The 18606-nt window shown below is 48.1% G+C and overlaps 1 protein-coding gene across 1 annotated transcript in view; it reads right to left on the bottom strand.

Annotated features, from left to right (window-relative positions):
* VWC2L (von Willebrand factor C domain containing 2 like) overlaps nucleotides 1-18606 on the bottom strand; it is a 59229-nt gene that overhangs the window by 25010 nt on the left and 15613 nt on the right. Inside the window, exon 2 of the mRNA XM_056861516.1 lies at nucleotides 10768-10897. Within this exon, the coding sequence (XP_056717494.1) occupies nucleotides 10768-10897 (130 nt within the window). The remainder of the gene's footprint in view (nucleotides 1-10767; nucleotides 10898-18606) is intronic.

Raw genomic sequence — 18606 nt, 5'->3', positions numbered from 1 at the left:
GTTTGAAGATATATGGGAAGACTGAAACTGGGATTAAAGGAGGATAAAGTGACCATGCGTTTTCGCCCCATGTCTTTGTATCATGGGAATAGTTAGAGCGGTTCCTTAGTGGAACAGGCTTCCTCGGGAGGTGGTGGGCTCTCCTTCCCCAGAGGTTTTTAAGCAGAGGCTAGATGGCCATCTGTCAGCAACACTGATTCTGTGACCTTAGGCAGATTAGGAGAGGGAGGGGCACCTTGGCCATCTTCTGGGCACAGAGTAGGGGTCACTGGGGTGTGTGTGGGGGGGAGGTAGTTGTGAATTTCCTGCATTGTGCAGGGGGTTGGACTAGATGTCCCTGGTGGTCCCTTCCAACTCTATGAGTCTATATAGGGGAAAAGGGGACTAACGTGTAAGCAGAGAGAGCACAAAGCCACAGTGCTACAGTCCTCCAACAGAATGCAGGTAAAATGCAAAACGTGGGCCATAGCCTCCGGAGTGCAACTGACACGCTTTAATCCTTCAGTTGAAAGCATCGTTGGAAAATTTTGGTGCCTCTGGCAAATTAATTCTTCAAAGCTCGGATGTTGATTTCTGTCAGCCCCTCTCAGTCCTCCTCTGTCTGCAAGAGCGGTGCTCAGACTGGCACCAAGAGCCATCGCGGATCACTCTCTGCAGTTTGACTCCATGTCTGGAAGTTCTCCTCGCCTGCCTGGGAGCTGGCCACACCTATGGTGCACAACCATAGCTCAAATGGTCCTGCCCATAATTAAGTGGGTGTCTGCTTAGAAATGGGCTGAAAACCAACACTTCTGTGATAATTAAGTCTTCGTTAACATGGGCAAAACTCCATATATCACGCATGCGTTCTTTTCAGTTAGTGGGCTGTTCCCTGTAAGTACAAGGGAATAATGGCTTCGCATGAAGATATACCCATGGATGAATCTTCTTTGGCAAATAAATTGTCCTCCTTAAGCGGGCTTTCTAAAACAATTTCCTCAAGAATTCACACTTTGGGGAGGGGAGTCAGACGGGGCCATTCGCAAAGTATGTATGTCAGTGGTTTACCGCTATACAGCCTGAAACTCTATTCGTTGTAAAATTAAGGCAGTAATAAAATTGGGTATAAAATTGATTAGGTATATCTACTTGGGAGGAGGCACAATCTAGCCACCTTTTAGACAACTCTAATGAAGGATGGCTGAATAACAGTAGTTTAAAATATTTCCTTTCGTATCAACACATCTGTATTTGCCCTGGCTCAGATGGCTTTCAGAAAGAGCCCAACAAACTGATGGACACGTCAATCCATGACGGCCAAATGAAATTTCCACGTTCAGCAGCAGAGTCACCTACAGGGCAATGTGGTGTCTAGGGTTGTGCATATCGATAAACCCGAACCGAAAATAAACCTGAAATTAGCCGTTTAGGCAATATTCGGGTTTCGGTTTTACCAGATAACAAAACCAGGGAATAAATCCGAAGCTGGATAGCTGATCGCCGAATCAGCCGAATAGGTATTCAGCTTTTTTTTGGCTTTGGCTTTCCCCAGGCTTTTCCCTATGGGATTTTATGAGCTCGGGGGGAGGCATTTTTGGAGGTAGAGTTCCCAAATTTTCAGGGTAGCTTCAAGGGATGCTCCTTGCATGAACCCCGCAGTTTGCTGAAGATTGGGTCAGGGGGTCCAATTTCATTGGGCCCTGAAGGGGTCGCCCCCTCCTGCACAGAGAAGCATTGTAAACTTTACCATACTTCTCTATGGAGGAGGGGCAACCCAGATCCCATAGAATCAGACCCCTGTCCCAAACTTTACCAAACTTTGGGGTTCACGCAAGGAGAGTCCCTTGAAGCTACGCTGTGAATTTGGTGACTACCTAAAAAAATGCCCCCCAGATAATTTTTAAAAGACTTACTTTTCACAGTCTGTAATGGCTGCATCCATAATCAAGAGTCATGGGAAAACTCAGTTTCCCATGAATGCTTGCAATGGGCCTGCACAATTTAATAACTCTACCTCCAAAAATTATCTTCTCAGGGGAAGAAAATGGCTGCCATGCATGTGTGAAAATCCAAACTTTCCCAGCCACATGGGAGCTATCCAGGTTTTACTGTGATACTTTCCCAAACTTCACAGCAAAGCAGGTTTGAGAAAAGCTGGGAAATAAGTTCATGAAATAAGTGCTTAGGTGAGTGAGAATGTAAGAAGCTCCACCTGGAGTACCTCTAAAACAATGTAATGCCTACATGGTATAGTGGTTAAGAGTGGCAGAGGCTAATCTGGTGAACCGGGTTGGTTTCCCCACTCTTCTACATGAAGCCTGCTGGGTGACCTTGGGCTAGTCACAAGTTCTCAATCTCTTAGAGCTCTCTCAGCCCCACCTACTTCACACAGACCCTACCTATCCTCACTGTCGTGGGGATGGGGAAGGGAAGGAGATTGTAAGCTGGTTTGATTCTCCTTAAAAGGTAGAGAAAATCGGCATATAAAAAACAACTCTTCTTCTTCTTCTTATCTGACAAGACCTGACAGCAACCACCACATTTGCCATGGAATGACTATGAGTCTCATGCAGTCGCAAGCTCACTTTTTGCCCTTCCCAAGTCCTGGGTTGATGGGTCTCTGAGTCCCCTGATCGCCCACTTCTTCAGTGTTTATGCCAGAGAGGCGGTGTGTGGCAGGGGCTGCCCTCTGCATGGAGTTTGCACAGTGCTCATTGGAGTCCAGAGCCTGGATATGATTTTGAGTAAATTAAAAAAAGAAGCTTCAATAAGATGGAGATTTGCATGCATGGAAATAAATCCTTATTTACTTTAATTTGTGGCAGTGCCCTCAAAACTGAGGCCATATAAATATTTATTGCATATTAAAACGAATGTACATAACTACACCTGACCTTTTGCTCTTTATATCAGCAATGTTCTGACTGAAGCTCACAAGAGTCTTAAGTGACTACTGGAAGGCAGAAATGCACACGGTATTGTCAGAATCTGTGTCAACTGTGAGAATTTACAACTTTAATTATGGAGGCCCTGAGAGCTTATCTAGGGAACATCTGTCTTCTGTCTGATATTTCATCATGAATTTCTCCACTAGTCTTTGCATCCAATGATTCATGCAGTGGGTAGGAAGTCTTTCTCAGTCAATATGTTTGGGTTTTATCTTCATTGTGGTACAACTAACTCTTTTGCAAAGGAAGACACTAAACTGAAATGACAGAAAATGTGTCCATTCTCATAAACTTGCTGACCTTCTGGGGGAAAGTGACGGCCCTTGTTTAGCTGCAGGGAATGAAGGATTTATACTGCTAGCAGGGGTGTCAAGTTCTTAGACTTCTGGGAGGAGTTCACCTCGTTCCTACCCTTATCCCACCCCACCCCCCAGGTGGGCCTCTAAGAGGATTGCAGTTTTCCAGCCTAAACCGGACCCTTCTTTAAAAGCAGCAGAATCCTGCTTTTTACACCAGCCTGTGTGGAGGTACGGGGAAATTCTTAAAACCTCACATGTGACATTAGCAATGTTTTTGATCAAGCAGGAGCTTCCTGCTTCTCTCTTATGGCTTGGTCAGCATGAGCCCAAGCGTGAGGTGTTTTGTGAGCGCAGACACCAAATGACACCAATTTCAGAAGAAAAGAGCAAGAGTCCAGTAGCACCTTAAAGACTAACAAAATTTCTGGCAGGGTGTGAGCTTTCATGAGCCTCAGCTCACTTCTTCCTCCATTTCCCCCAGCCAATGCCAGGCTCAAATACTTGAAGAAGTATCTGAAGAGGTGATCCGTGACATGAAGACTCTGCCCCTGCCAGAAATTTTGTTCGTCTTTAAGGTGCTACTGGACACCCGCTCTTTTCTACTGTTACAGACAGACTAACCCGGCTACCCACTGGGGCCAATTTCAGAAACTGCATGGCATACAATGGATATACACAAAAACAAACCAACAGCAGAATGGCATAAGATTACAACATTTTTAACACATCTCTGGGATGTTTAGAGAGAGAGAGAGAGGGGGTCTGTCTTATTGGCAGCCATTTTGTTGTCACCCCAGTGACCATCTGGCCAATCATGCCAGGTGTTTCTCTGCTCTCTTTGACGGCTGTTTCTGACGGCCTCCTCCAAGCCCGTCTACCCCTGGAAGACTCCCCAAAGAAGGGCTGTGTCTGGATGTGTGGCTTTCCCCAAACTGCCTAAAACATGGCCATCCCCCCTCAATCCAGTGTCTCCCCATCACATCAACGCCCTCGTGAAAATAAGCCACAGGGTCAGGCCTGCTCTTTGCAGAGGCCGCCAGACTGGGGTTGTTTTGGCTTTGCCAGGTGCTGACCAAGGACTGCTTTGCTAACCGCCGAATTCCTGTTATGACTCTGAGTTGCATGGGAATCTAACCTCAGTGGGGGGGGGGGGTTTACCATGCCTACCAATGCTATCTAGATATGACCAATGTTGTGCTTCTAATCCCCCATTCATGCCAACTTACCTATAGCTGCTGTAAACCTGTAGACTATTTCCAATAAATCAACTCTATTTTGGACTATTTGTCTGTGGATGTTGTTTATGGAATTGTCACGGGGCAAGTGCTCACACACAGTGAGAAAGATCAATCATCTCTCCGTCACCTACGTGACCAGGTCAGAGTGCCGCCTCTCCGTCATGAGCCTCCAAATTACTGCATGGCTCCCTCTCTGACACTTGAGCAGACTTATCCCAACTTCCCAAGTATGCACAGAGCATTCACACTGCCAAGTGGAACATTTTGCATAGATGCTCAGGTGAAGAGTCACATCATTCCCTATCCAGGGAATCATAGAATCATAGAGTTGGAAGGGACCACCAGGGTCATCTAGTCCAACCGCCTGCACGATGCAGGAAATTCACAACTACCCCCCACCCCCAGTTGACCCCCTACTCCGTGCCCAGAAGATGGCCAAGGTGCCCTCCCTCTCATGATCTGCCTAAGGTCATAGAATCAGCATTGCTGACAGATGGCCATCTAACCTCTTCTTAAAAACCTCCAGGGAAGGAGAGCCCACCACCTCCCGAGGAAGCCTGTTCCACTGAGGAACCACTGAGGGAACCACTGAGGGAATTAGGACTCTGAGGGGAGCAGGCACACCCAGTCTCCATCTCTCCCGCCAGGGTGTGAAGGGGGGAGGAGAAGGAGCATTTGTGACTCTGGTGCCAGCCTCCCCTCCCCCAAAGCAATCGGTCCTGTCAGAACTAAACAGTTGGGAGGGCAATCAAAGATCATATAGCTGAGTCATAACTCAAGCCCATTGGATGTGCTAGAACAAATTTGCCACAACAAATGTAAGCCCCACAGACATCAGTGGTACATGCAATGCAACCCTAAACACCCCTAAGCAGTCCCATGGAGTTCAATAGGATTTACTCCCATGCAAGGGTGTCTAGAGCCGCATCCTTAGCCTCAGATGCCTTTGTTGGACAGGTGCCTCCAGTGCGTTCAATCCTGCCGTTAGCGGCCTAAATTTATTGACATTATTTATAGTCTGCATTTCTTGCTGGGACTCAAGGCAGATTACACAGTGAGTCAACACAATGCAGAGAAAGGAACATTCACCAAACAATACAATAGGATTAGGGCTGTAGAACCAACCAGAAATCTAAAAACAGAACTGAAGCAAAGCATGAGTATTAACATCATACATTAAATGATGCAAAACTTACATTGTTGGATCCTAGTTTCAGCAAGCAATACACAGTAGTACAGACCACAGTGCCTAATCATTTATCCAAGTAACTTGGTGAATCATTTTATACAGTGCAACCCTACTGCCGGCGGAGAAATTCAGTTTTGCATCGTTTGCAGAAAGCCAGGAGAGCAGGAGCCTTTCTGGCCTCCTGGGGCAGACCGTTCCACAAGGTGGGGGCCACAATGGAGAAGGCAGGTATACGGGCAGTGGTTGATTTTTTCCAATTTGCAGGTTGGCACCTGCAGAAGGTCTGCTCAGGTGAGTGAAGCTGTCATGGTGGAGCAGGTGGTCATGCAGATATGAGGGTCGAAGGCCACAAAGGGCGTTGTATTTTAAATATTTCGTACTGAAACCACTTTGTATTTTAAACACAAATACCATTTTTAAAATCCCATTGGCCAATGGAATTTAAGTAGTATGCAGGGTTGCAGCCAACAAATTTCCACAACGTATTTCTCTTTTCCCCACTTTGCATTTGCTCATTGCTCAGAAATATGTTAGGGAATGGAAGAAAAAGCCCCAAGTCCCCAAGCACGTGGTTTCCATCATGCGGAATCTCAGTTTCTCCTCTGTCATTCAAATCTAATGGCCAGATGCTATGTTACGGAGGAGAGGGGAAGCTGTTACGAGCAAGAATCCCCCCCCCCTAATCTTTATATATTGGTTTCCGTGACTCAGGGAACATGTTGTTATTCATTCCCATATTGTCTGTCACCACGACTGAGAAAAAAAGGGTGAGTTACGACTGAGTCCTCAGGGATGGCTAAAAGGTCCTCCCAAAACCAGAACTTTTTCACTCGGCTTCCAAAGAGCCCCCTCCCTTGGAGCGCAGCCCACGCTGGGCAAAGAGAAATGGAAGATGAAAGATGGAGCCGCCTCTGCGTGCCAGACGGCACTCAGGAGGATTAAAGGCACGGGAAAGACCAACCTTTCAATTATCCCTTAAAAAGAGTTCCAAAATACATACTGCCATCCGATGTAAAACTACAGGTCCAAGACATGGTGTATAAAAGACGATACCACGTGCCTCTTTACTGGAACATCGTTTCTCATGCGTTACGCATTCTCTTCTAGATCGGCCAGGAGAGGCCCTGGGCTTCCAGGTACTGGGTGGGGTGGTGATCCCCATTTGCACAAGCAGAATCACTCCTTCCTAAAGTCCACTGAGAGGCAGTGTGGTGTAGTGCTTAGAGAAGAAGAAGGCGAAGAAGAGTTGGTTTTTATATGCCGACTTTCTCTACCACTTAGGGGAGACTCAAACTGGTTTACAATCTCCTTCCCTTCCCCACTCAGACACCCGGTGAGGTAGGTGGGGCTGAGAGAGCTCTAAAAGAGCTGTGAGTAGCTCAAGGTCACCCAGCTGGCGCCATGTGTAGGAGTGGAGAAACCAACCCGGTTCACCAGATTAGTGTCTACCGCTCATGTGGAGGAGTGGGGAATCAAACCCAGTTCTCCAGATTAGAGTCCACTGCTCTAAACCACCGCTCTTAACCATTATGCCATGCTGGCTCTCAGAATAGGATCTGGGACAGCTAGATTCGAATCCCTGCTCTGGCATGAGAGCTTTCCGGGTGACCTGGGGCCAGCCACACACGCTCAGCCTCACCTACCTCACAAGGTCTCCACTGGGGAGAAAGGAGGGGTATAAATGAAGAAAAATAAAATGAAAACTTAGTTGGACACAGTGAAGTCTGAGCAGAGCTTCCCGCCTGGGCAGTTTTTCCAGCCCCTGCTCCCCAACAATGTCTTGGACACTCCCAGCCTACTGAGTTGCAGCTTCCCCTCCCCCCACGCATACAATCAAGAGGATTAAAAGGGGACCTCTGTAAATAAAAAAAAGAGCTGGAAATCAAATCCAACTGCCAGCAACATCATCATGCTATCTCCCAGCATACAAGAGCTAAAGCGATTGCTGCACCGGCAGTTCCCTTGCGGCAGATAACCCCACCTGCTTGCTAAGTGCTGACTCAGATGCGACATCTTCCCCAGGCCCTGTGGCCAAAAGCTCCCCTCTCTGGTGGCTGCCGTTGGGAGGGCTGGCTTTTCTGAGTGTCCAAGCCCACACACCCCTGCAGCACCTTTACATTGGCACCACTGCCACTTGGCAAACATAGCTGGTACGCACATGGCACGCCCATGACACATATGTCATAGCAACGACATGGAACTCCACCACGCCGAATCTGCCCCCTCTCACCGAGCAGCCGTGCCTCTTCTCCCTCCCCACCTCTGCACAATTCATCTGCTCCCTCTCAGGTGAAGCCAACCTGGGAATGCCTAATCAGAGGGGTAGGGGGGAGAAGAACACAAAACCAGCTGCAAAGACAGAGCAGGTGGACTATGAAAGACGAGAAAGACTCAGCAGTCACCAGCTATTTCCTAACAGAGCCAAACACCATCTTCTCCTCACCCAGCCATGTTAAGGCCATCTGTGGATAACTGCTTCATGCAATCCAGTTATCACATGACAATTTATCACATGAGAAACGAGAAACAAGTTAGTGTAAGTTAGACATCAGATTCTGAATTATGGTGGGAGGGGAAAGTACGCTGGCTTTTTCATGAATCTCCTGCATAGCTTTCTGCTCTTGGCAAGTTATAATTAGGCAAGGCATAAAATCGATCTCCATGTATTGAGAGGGAACTGTTGGCCACTTAACAGCCACAACAGTTTGCAGGTGGGTCAGCCAAAACGCTTACTGCGGGAAGTGCAGAAAAATGCCGAAGAGCTCTTTGCTAGCCAAAATCGACTGTTGCTCCATTAAACTGATAAGGAGCAACATCTCAAGTTTTTCTTGAGGATATTTTTTACTGTTGTATCCCTAATACGGAGTGCGGTACCAACACAACAGGATCTGAATATGAGCCAGAGCACGGCCACAAATGAGCCCTGGAACCACCGACGAGCAGCCATCTTCCAGCAGTTGCAAGTTCCAGTCCAAGAGGAGCTGCCGGCCATTTTCCCTTTAGAAAGAGCTCCACCCTCCAGCTGCTCAACCTCATTGCTCTTCCAGAGAAGCACGGCAGGTCGAGTCTGCTGGGGTCTGCGGCTGCATCCTATTTGAGGCAGTAGTAGGCACTGCTGTATTTTCACCTACGAGTATGAGTCTGTAGCCTGTAAGGATGGTGAACACGGGTCCGTACAAACAGTGATGGAACTGATGAAAGAGGAGCAGTTTTGTGGCTGATTAAAATGTTTTCATTACTCTAACTGACTAATGGACCAAATGTTCCAGCTCTACTTGGAAGGAGGCCCACCTGGCACAGGAGGAAGTGAGCTTGGTGGTCAGGGCAGCCGAGAGGAGAACAGAGAGACGTGCCAGTCGACTGTGTGCCCTTTTCTTTGCTCGGCCCCAATCCTGCAGTCCGGTGGGGCAGATGGCTGTTGCCTCATGGCGGCCTCATGGCAAGGTCCCTGGGGGTGGGGCAGTCACCCCCTGCCAGTTGATCAAGACAGCAGCTTCACTGGACTACACGTTCCCCCACACTCACTCCACTTCCTTGGCTACGGTGTGAAGGGATAGGACAAATCACAAGGGGAAAACATCACAGCAAGCCTTTGGGGCAGACAAAGGGAGAGGAGACCCAGGCCCGCTCCTTGGGGTGACTCACATTAGCCATAACCAGGGGGGCTGGCCCTCGGTGGCGGCAGGGAATTCCCTGTCCCCAGCTCCTGAGAAAAATCTTTTAAAATGGCCCTCAGGCCAATGGCGCGACGTCACTTTCGGGGGACAACCCAGAAGCGACATCATTCTTCTCTAGGACTCCATCCTTTCTAGGATTCCTAGACAGGTATGAGGTCCATGTTTCCCCCAGAAGTGATGCCACAGCTATGCCGATGGCCTTCCCCCAATGTCCCCGTTCCTCCCCAGCCTCCCTCTAAGAACGGTGAGGTCCCCAAGGGGTTATCTGCACCTTTACTCTTTTATCAATGACAGAAGCAGAACATACCTAGTGTGCATAATTAGAAGCCTCAGTTTACTATAAGACATTCCATTGCTAAGGAAGAATAAATTTTAATCTATAATTGATTAATTTAAGAATTGCACTAAATTGGAGTTGGCTATTTAAACACAAGAGCATAATAAAATTAAGTTACCAGTCTTCATGGGTGGCAAGCGAGGCAAGAAAATGTTCTGAGTGTCTCAGCTGTGCTTAAAGGGGTTGGTGGGGACCGGGGACCGCCATCTCTTCCAGCCACACTCCCTTTCCCACTCACAAGAGAAAGTGCCCGAGTGGGCGGGTCCCATGATTTAGCTCCTCCCCCTCATGCTCTTCTGCCATTTCTGCTGGGATGGGGGAGGACATTGATGGGGGGAAGAAAGTGAGCCATTGTGCGATGCCACAGGATATGCGAGAAGGGACATTGCCAGTATGGGATGTTCTCTGCCAGCATCAGCGCCCAACGCACTGGCAGGATAGTCTGGTTGATCGCTGATGGCGCCACTCACCGCCACTGGAAGGAAGGAGCTATTGAGCAATCCGGCCTTGAGAGTTGCACGCCCTAGGGAACCCCAGCTTCCACAGGGATAGTTTTGGGAACAGGTGAAAGTAATGAGGAGGCAGGAAGCCAAGGTCGGCGGTTCAGTGAAAAAGGGAGGCTGCTCTGGGGTAGGTTTGGCTTGGTTCGGGTTTTTTGGCTTTTGCTACAGTGACGGGAAGTAAGAACCGAATAGGACCAGCTCTGCTTTGTAAGTAGCGTAAGCTCTTTAGTCGCTGTGATGGCGTGAGAGTTCACTTCTCTTTCGCTCTCTCTGAAACCAATAAACTTTGTTGTATTATTTAAGCAAAGGTGTGAGGCTAGTCTGTGCGTGGCTCTCCCCTGCCCAGAAACGAACCTCCAGGCTGGAGCAGTAAAGCCTGAGCACTGGGAAATTGCAGGCCCAAAATAAAATAGGTCTAGGTCTCTCTCTCTCTTGCTTATCGCGTTGAGGGGAGACTAGAACCATACAGCCACGCTCCGTGCAAGAAGGCCATGCTTCGAAACCCCAGCCTTTCCCGATCAAGTGAAGCTTTTTAAGCGATGTACGGAATGGAAGATGTTCTGATGACATTTTGCTTTTTATGGATTGAAATCTTACCATTTTTGCAGACTGGGCAACACTGTTCTGGCTCATAGACCGGGTTGACACACTCAGGCACGGCACAGTCTGCTACAACACAGTGAACTTCGTTGCTGGGCTCACAGCGGCACCATTCGCACGGAGAGGGCTAGGAACAAAGCTCAGATTAGCCCGTTTTCCCCTCTTCTGGCAGCTCAACAGGTTCATAAGAATTTGTTCTCAAAACATTTAATTTATCCAGCATTCCCAGCAACGTAGCAAACACACACAAAGTTATAAAGCGGAGGTTCATTCCCAAGCTGTCTCTGTTTGGTATTTCGCTCATGCCTCCAAAGACCTAGGCCGAGGGCCGTAGCAGTGAAGCATCTCAGCCATGTTGCTTAGACTCTTCTCCCTAAGAATCTTCCCCTACCAGGTTCAGGGGCTCCTTACTGGATAAAAAGATAGGACTTCACTGGCACTTCTGTAGGCATTATCCCCAGGGCAGAGAAGGACCCTGTACCTGGCCTGCCCAACCACTAGCACAGGAAGGTCGAGGAGGAACAGCTCAAATTCGGACCTGGGGAATCATTTCCAGCTGGGTCGCCTCACCTGTTGCCTTCAGGCCAAGCATCTAGAGATGAACAGCAATATTTTTAGTTCCATTTTCTTGGCTGTTGTTTTCAGAAAGCACCTCCATTTTCTGGAGCACCTTGAATATTTATTCTCCACTAACACTAACAGGCCAATTTCTGAAGTCCCCAAAGTAGGGTTGCCCGGTCCCCCTCCCCCCGGCCACCAGAGGGGCTCTGGGGGGTTAGGGTTGCCAGATCCTGGTAGGGAAAGTCCTGGGGATTTGGGAATGGAGCCTGGGGAGGACAGGGACTTCTGTGGGGTACAATGCCACAGGGCCCACCCTCCAAAGCATCTGTTTTCTCCAGGGGAACTGATCTCTGTAGTCTAGAGATGAGCCCAGCGCTCAGCTCTGCGCCACATTTGGGGGGTTGGGGTTGGGGTTTAATAAAGCCAGAAATGTTCAATTACCCAAAAAAGGCCAATATAAGGATTCAGCTTTTTTTGATTTTTTTTGGAAATTTCCAGGTTTATTGAACTTGAAAAATAACCAGCTACAGCGGCCCTTTTGTGGCTGGCTCTGCCTCCTGCAGCAGTCATTCAGTAGCAGTCGAGTTGCCAGGTCCCCCTTCGCCCCTGGCGGGAGGTTTTCAGGATGGAGCCTGAGGAGGGCGGGGTTTGGGGAGGGGAGGGACTTCAATGCCATAGAGTCCAGTTGCCAAAGCGGCCATTTTCTCCATGGGAGCTGATCTCTGTTGCCTGGAGATCAGTTGTAATAGGAGGTTGGTGACCCTAACGGGCAGCCGCTCGGTGGCTGCGCCCACCACCCTGTTTCAGAATTCCTAACTTGCCTGCAGGCTGAGAAAAGCTGGTGACCCTTGGTCTAAGCTGGCTGATTTGCAATGGTATCCATAAGGAAACCTCACAACCCCCCGTTCACAATTTAGTGGGACATTTAAGCTAGGTTTTGAGATGTAAGGAGACCTTCCTTCACCATCCCATCCTGGGGGATTTTCTTTTCATCCAAAGATTACACACATTTCTGAGATGGCAAGAAATGGATGGCACCGTTCCCAGAGGCTCTGTGAGCCAGCAGCACATGCGGAGGATGGGAGCAGGGTCAGCAGACGTGCCAGATGCCCCCTCCCCCATGGTTTGGCTCTGTGTAAATGAGAGAGGAAAGGGGTTTTTTTCCTTTTGTTTTCTGCCTCTCTGCTGTGAGGGCTACCTGAAAAGGAGACCCGAGAGAGACAGGGTGCTAGCTGATGTTCAGAGGCAACAGTCAGGAAGAGAGAAAATCACATTACGGTATGGCATGAAGAACATTTCAACTTGGGAATGAAAAGCTGGTGTGCGGTAATCATGAAGCTGCCTTGTCCTGAACCAGACTCTCAGTCCATCAAAGTCAGTATTGCCTAAGACAGGCAGTGGCTCTCCAGGGTCTCCGGCAGAAAAGGGTCTTTCCCATCACCTACTCGCCTAGTCCCTTAAACTGGAGATGCCGGGGACTGAACCCGGGACCTTCTGCATGCCAAGCAGATGCTCAGCCACTTGAGCCACAGGCCCTCCTAAGTCCTATCCTAAAGCTTGAGGGCGCAGGGCAACGCACATCTCAAATGCTTTCACGGGTTCTAGACAAAGGTATGAGTCCTACCTGTCGGCACTCCCTCAGACCCCTTCCACCTGTGCTCACAGAAGAGCCAAGTGCCAATCAGGGGCAAGAGAATCAGAGGGCTATAAAAATGGTGACAGCCTTTCCACAGCTCATAGAAAGATGACGTTGGCACACGCACAATCCAACAGTGGCTAGAAAAGTCTGGAAACCGTGCGTTCTTAAAACCTCCCTCCCTCCCTCACTGGGGCCGCCGGGCGTCAGAGGCGGCTGCCTCCCCCCCACCCCCCCCGCCACAGTGCCCGACCCGGCGGATGAGTCCCTCCCTCCCTCCCTCCCTCTTCTTAAGCCCTGATCTTGCTGCCTCCACGTGGTGAGGGGCATATGCCCTCAAGCACTGTTACTGGGCCCCCCTCCCTGGTGCTGGTGTTCCGTTACTGAATTATTTTATAATTCATAATTATAATTATTTTATAAATAATTCATGTTAAATGCCGTTTTAATGTTGAAATGTTTTTTTCATTCATTCATTCATAACCTTATTTATTGGCATGATAGCTAAAACATCAAATAGTTGAAATGTTTTAATGTTCACTGCTTTGGGGACCCTCTTTGGGTGGAAAGGTGGCACTGGACAGGGCATCTTCAGGGACAATGCCTCCCCTGAATGCCCTTGAGGTTCACCTGGGACCTCCTTGATTGTCTTTTAGGTACCAAGCCAAGACATTTCTCTTTACTGAGACTTTTACTAAGGGAGTTTATCTTCCCTGGCTGTTTCATTATCTCCTTTGAGCCTGAGAACTGATTTGTGTATATTTCTGGGTTGCCCAGAGGTTGTTTCATAATGTTTTTAATGGCCATAGTGTGTTCTTCATATTGATAATTTATGTTACCGTTTTTATGGTTTTATGGAATTGTTTTTTTACTCGTGAGCTACCTCAAGCAATTATCTGGAAAGGCATCACATCAATGTACTAAACAGAGAGGGCAGCAGCGTATCTTTTTCTTTATTGAACAGTCCACCGCCCTGGCTGTCTCGGCCAGAACAGATACCATGCTCTATTTCTATCCCAGCATATTTCTATCTTACAGATACCATGCTCTATTTCTATCCCAGCACAGAAGCCGCTGCTGCCAGAAATTCAGCCACAGCCAAAGTAATACCAGGATCCATATCAGCAAGCAGGAGAGGCATAGAAACAAGGTAAACCTTGGAGTCAGAAAGGGGGCAGCGCCACGCCAAAGAGCAAACCAAGGAACAGAGGTAGGGATGCCAACCTCCAGGTGGGACCTGGGGACCCCTAGAATTACATCTCATCTCCAGACTGCAGAGATCAATTCCCTTGAAGAAAACGGCTGCTTTGGAGGGTGGACTCTGTGGCATTGTACCCCACTGAGGTTCCTGTCGTCCCTAGGCTCCACCCCCAAAATCCAGGAGTTTCCCAACCTGGATCTGGCAACCCTACCCCTCCCATTCCCCACTGGTGGCTAGGGGGGACCTGGAAACCCCACACAGAAGGGATAGGAAGCTGGGCGACGGGAGCCCCGAGCTCTTCCTACAGCCCTAGATGGTGAAGCGGCCCCTTTACAGGGGGAGAATCTACATGTCGTGCAGCAGTGAAGAGCCGGAAGACCTTTCTTTCTACAAAGAGTGGCTGTCAGTGGCATTTCATCTGAAAGGGGGGAGGTGTCCAGTGCGGGGGTGCCACAGGGCTCGGCTCTGGGCCCGGTGCTTTTCAGTATCCTTATAAATGATCTGGATGAGGAGGTGGAGGGACTACTCATTAAATTTGCACATGACACAAAATTGGGAGGAGCAGCAAACACACCAGAAGATAGATGTAGAATTCAACAAGATCTGAACACAGTGGAAAAGTGGGCAGATGTGAACAAGATGCAATTCAACAAGGATAAGTGCCGAGTTCTACATCTGGGTAACAGAAATGAGGGGCATGCATACTGGATGGGGGATGTACTTCTGGGTAGCACTGTGAGTGAAGAAGATATTGGGGAACGGGTGGATTGTAAGTGTAATAAGAGCAGCCAGCTTGATGCAACAACAAAAAAAGCTAATGCAATCTTGGGGCACATCAGCAGAGGTATAGCATCCAAACTGCAAGATGTCATAGTCCCTCTGTAGACTGCATTGGTCAGGCCGCACCTGGAGTATTGTGTGCAGTTCTGGAGGCCTCACTTCAAAAAGGATGTGGACAGAATAGAGCAGGTGCAGAGGAGAGCGATGAGGATGATCAGGGGCCTGGAGATGGAGCCCTGTGAGGAAAGGCTGAGGGAGCTGGGAATGTTTAGTCTGGAGAAGAGGAGATTGGGGGGACAGGATTGCTCTCTTTAAGTGTTTGAAGGGCTGTCCCTTAGAGGAGGGCAGGGAGCTGTTCCTGTTGGCAGCAGAGGATAGGACTTGCAATAATGGGTACAAATTATGGGCAGAAAGGTACTGTCTGGATATTGGGGGGGGGATTCTCAGCAGTGGAATTGGTTACCTAGGGGGTGGTGAGCTCTCCGTCTTCAAGCAGAGGTTGGACAAACACTTGTCAAGGATGCTTTGTGCTGATCCTGCATTAATCAGGGGGTTGGACGAGATGGCCCGTGTGGCCCCTTCCAACTCTATGATTCTATATTCCTCCTATGGGAGTTTTCAGGTCTGCCAGAGGCCTGTGATCTGAAATGGCTGCAAACGGAGAGCACTCAGTGGAGAACGGAAGTTGTGAATCAGAGGCGAGGCTTTCAGCAAGGTTGCCAACCGCCAGGTTGTTTGTCTGTGACTGCTCAGCTCAGGATTTTGTGCTCCATGGGCTGTGGCTGAGTCAGGGAAATGGAGCCTCGTTATTTGACGGCTTATTAGACAATCACTAGTGCTAATTTTGGGTTCACCTTCATGGCCTAAAGGAAAAGAGAAAAAATTCCAAACCAATTTTTAAGAGAAAATAAACGATACAGATTAAAAGCAAACTGGCAAAATACAGAAAATGCTTCAGTGAGTCCTTCCCAAAAGAGTGAAGGGTCGCATAACTTCACATTATCTATTCCAATGAAATGAGGGATCTCAGGATACCAATATGAATAAGATGTCTTCTTAACTCCACAAGTATTATCTTTTAATTTAAAAACATTAACTTAATTAATTAATTTAAAAACATTAATCACAAACAGAAATAAATAAAAACAAAATATAACAACAATTGCCGGGAAGTAAGAATAGCGCAAGTATTATTAGTGAAAGCCGGGCGTATAACCAAGGCAACCATAGCTTTCAGATATCCAGCAACACTGTATGTTGATTCAGCAAAATAATCACCACTCCAGGTAGTTCAACATCCGAATGTTGCAAAGGAATACACCGTCAGGATAACAAGTCTGGGTTGTGCAATTCCAGGTGGGGGATTTGGGCAGGGAACCTGGGGTGGGGTTTGAGATGTGGGATTGGGAAAGAGCTCTGTGCAATATAATGCCTTTATAACGTAGAAAATCTCCTGCTAACTGCCTTTGGATTTGCTCTGGAAATGTTTTTGTTTTTTCTGAATGCTCTGCAGGTTTAGCGACTGAATGTCTCGGGTGCCTTGGGCAGCTCAGCAAGCAGCTTTCTGAGATTTGTATTCAGAAAGGGCTGGACCACCCGGCTCCTGTCTTCATCAGGAAAACAATCATGTGATGAAAAAATGGCCTTGGTTCTACGCCGGGCTTTCACTAATAATACTTGCAGTATTCCTCCCTCCCGGCAATTGTCGATATATTTTGTTTTTATTTATTTCTGTTTGGGCTAATTAATATTTTAAATTAAAAGATAATACTTGTGGTATTAAGAAGACATCTTATTCATATTGGTATCTTGAGATCCCTCATTTCCTTGGCATAAAGAATGTGAAGTTATGAGACCCTTCACTCTTTTGGGAAGGATTCACTCAAGCATTTTCTGTATTTTGCCAGTTTGCTTTTAATCTGTATCGTTTATTTTCTCTTAAAAATTGGTTTGGAATTTTTTCTCTTTTCTTTTAGCCCATGAAGGTGAACCCAAAATTAGCGCTAGTGATTGTCCAGTAAGCCGTCAAATAATGAGCCTCCATTTCCCTGACTCAGCCACAGCCCATGGAGCACAAAATCCTGAGCTGAGCAGTCACAGACAAACGGCCCCGTCAGTATCAATACTCTACCCCCATTAATTTGTATGCTGCATAATGAGTAGGCTAAATATTATTACTTGGACTGTCAAGGGACTCCGTTCCCCTAATAAATGTACAGAAGCACTCAGGCTTCTTAGAGGTTTGCAAAGCGGTATTACTTTTCTCCAAGAGACTCGTACGCCTGCCTGAGGTTGGCAACCAGGTGGGGGGGTGGAGTTCTCCCGGAATTACAATGGATCTCCAGACGACAGTGATCAGTTTTCCTGTAGAAAATAACAACTTCCCAGGGAGAACTATTAATTCTTCATCAGACAGGAATGCTCCATCTCACATCCTGCAAATGACAATAACCATACCTGGCTTCCAAGCAGACATGGATTTCTGGAGAGTTACGAATTCCACAAGAGGCGCTTATGCCTTCCTGCTGCAAGTACGCTGGGGCTGTTTCTGCCCGGGCTCTTCTTTATGGGCACTGCCCCCCCTTGCGTGTGTGTATGCCCGCCCCACAGCCACCTTGGTCATGTCCTAGCCTGCTTCAGAAGCCCTCCCCCCTTCCTCTTCCTTGTACATTACTAACGATTCTCAGGGGTTCCTTGGAGCCAGCATGGTATAGTGGTTAAGAGTGGTGGTTTGGAAGGCTGGACTGTGATCTGGAGAACCAGGTTTGATTCCCCCACTCCTCCACATGAGTGGCGGAGGCTAATCTGGTGAACCCCACTCCTACACATAAAGCCAGCTGGGTGACCTTGGGCTAGTCACAGCTCTTTTAGAGCTCTCTCAGCCCCCCCAACCTCCCAGGGTGTCTGTTGTGGGGAGGGGAAGGGAAAGTGATTGTAAGCTGGCTTGATTCTGCCTTAAGTGGTAGAGAACGTCGGCATATAAAAATCAACTCTTCTTCGTGCCTCATTGTTGAGAGGGGCAGCTTTCATTCAGACCCTATCAACTCTTTCCCGGGAGTAAACCCCCATTGAGCAGACTTGAGTAGGATTCTGAGAACAGAATCCTAGGACTGCGCTCTAAAACATGACTTTAGAGAGGCCTGGCTATTATTGTTTAAAAAGAAAGCCAGAATCTAAGAGCAAGAGAATGATGGGTGCCCCTTTGGATCCCCACTGGGGGAGAAAAGTGAGGTATAAATGAAGTAAAATAATAGATAAAATCCTGCCAGAGCAATACCAGCAATTGGTCAAACTGAAATATGAAACTTCACTCACAACAAGAAAAATTCTGCCTGGCTTGTATAGAACAGTCCTTTTGGGGAGACAGGAGGAAGAGCTGGGGAACTCCTGGCTTAACGTCCAAAACAATTAAATAATAGGAGCACTACAAGCAGGAACCCACAACGACTCATTGGGAGTATCTCATTTCCCCCTCCCCCTACCGTTTCATCTTTCCTTTCCCTGAAAGCTCCTTTTCCTGCTTCCTTCTCTCCTTCCCACCCAACAGTCAACCTATTTTTATCTGCCTTTCCGTCTTCAGCTTCCATCCCACCCCTCCGGCAGCCTCTACCTAGGAAAACTTTGGCACATTTGCGTGGTACTGGCCTCTGGGCCAGGC

Source organism: Euleptes europaea, chromosome 15, assembly GCF_029931775.1.
Source record: "Euleptes europaea isolate rEulEur1 chromosome 15, rEulEur1.hap1, whole genome shotgun sequence".
Lineage (NCBI taxonomy): Eukaryota > Metazoa > Chordata > Lepidosauria > Squamata > Sphaerodactylidae > Euleptes > Euleptes europaea.
The sequence above is the reverse complement of the archived record's forward strand: the minus strand, read 5'-3'. Positions and strand labels throughout refer to the sequence as shown.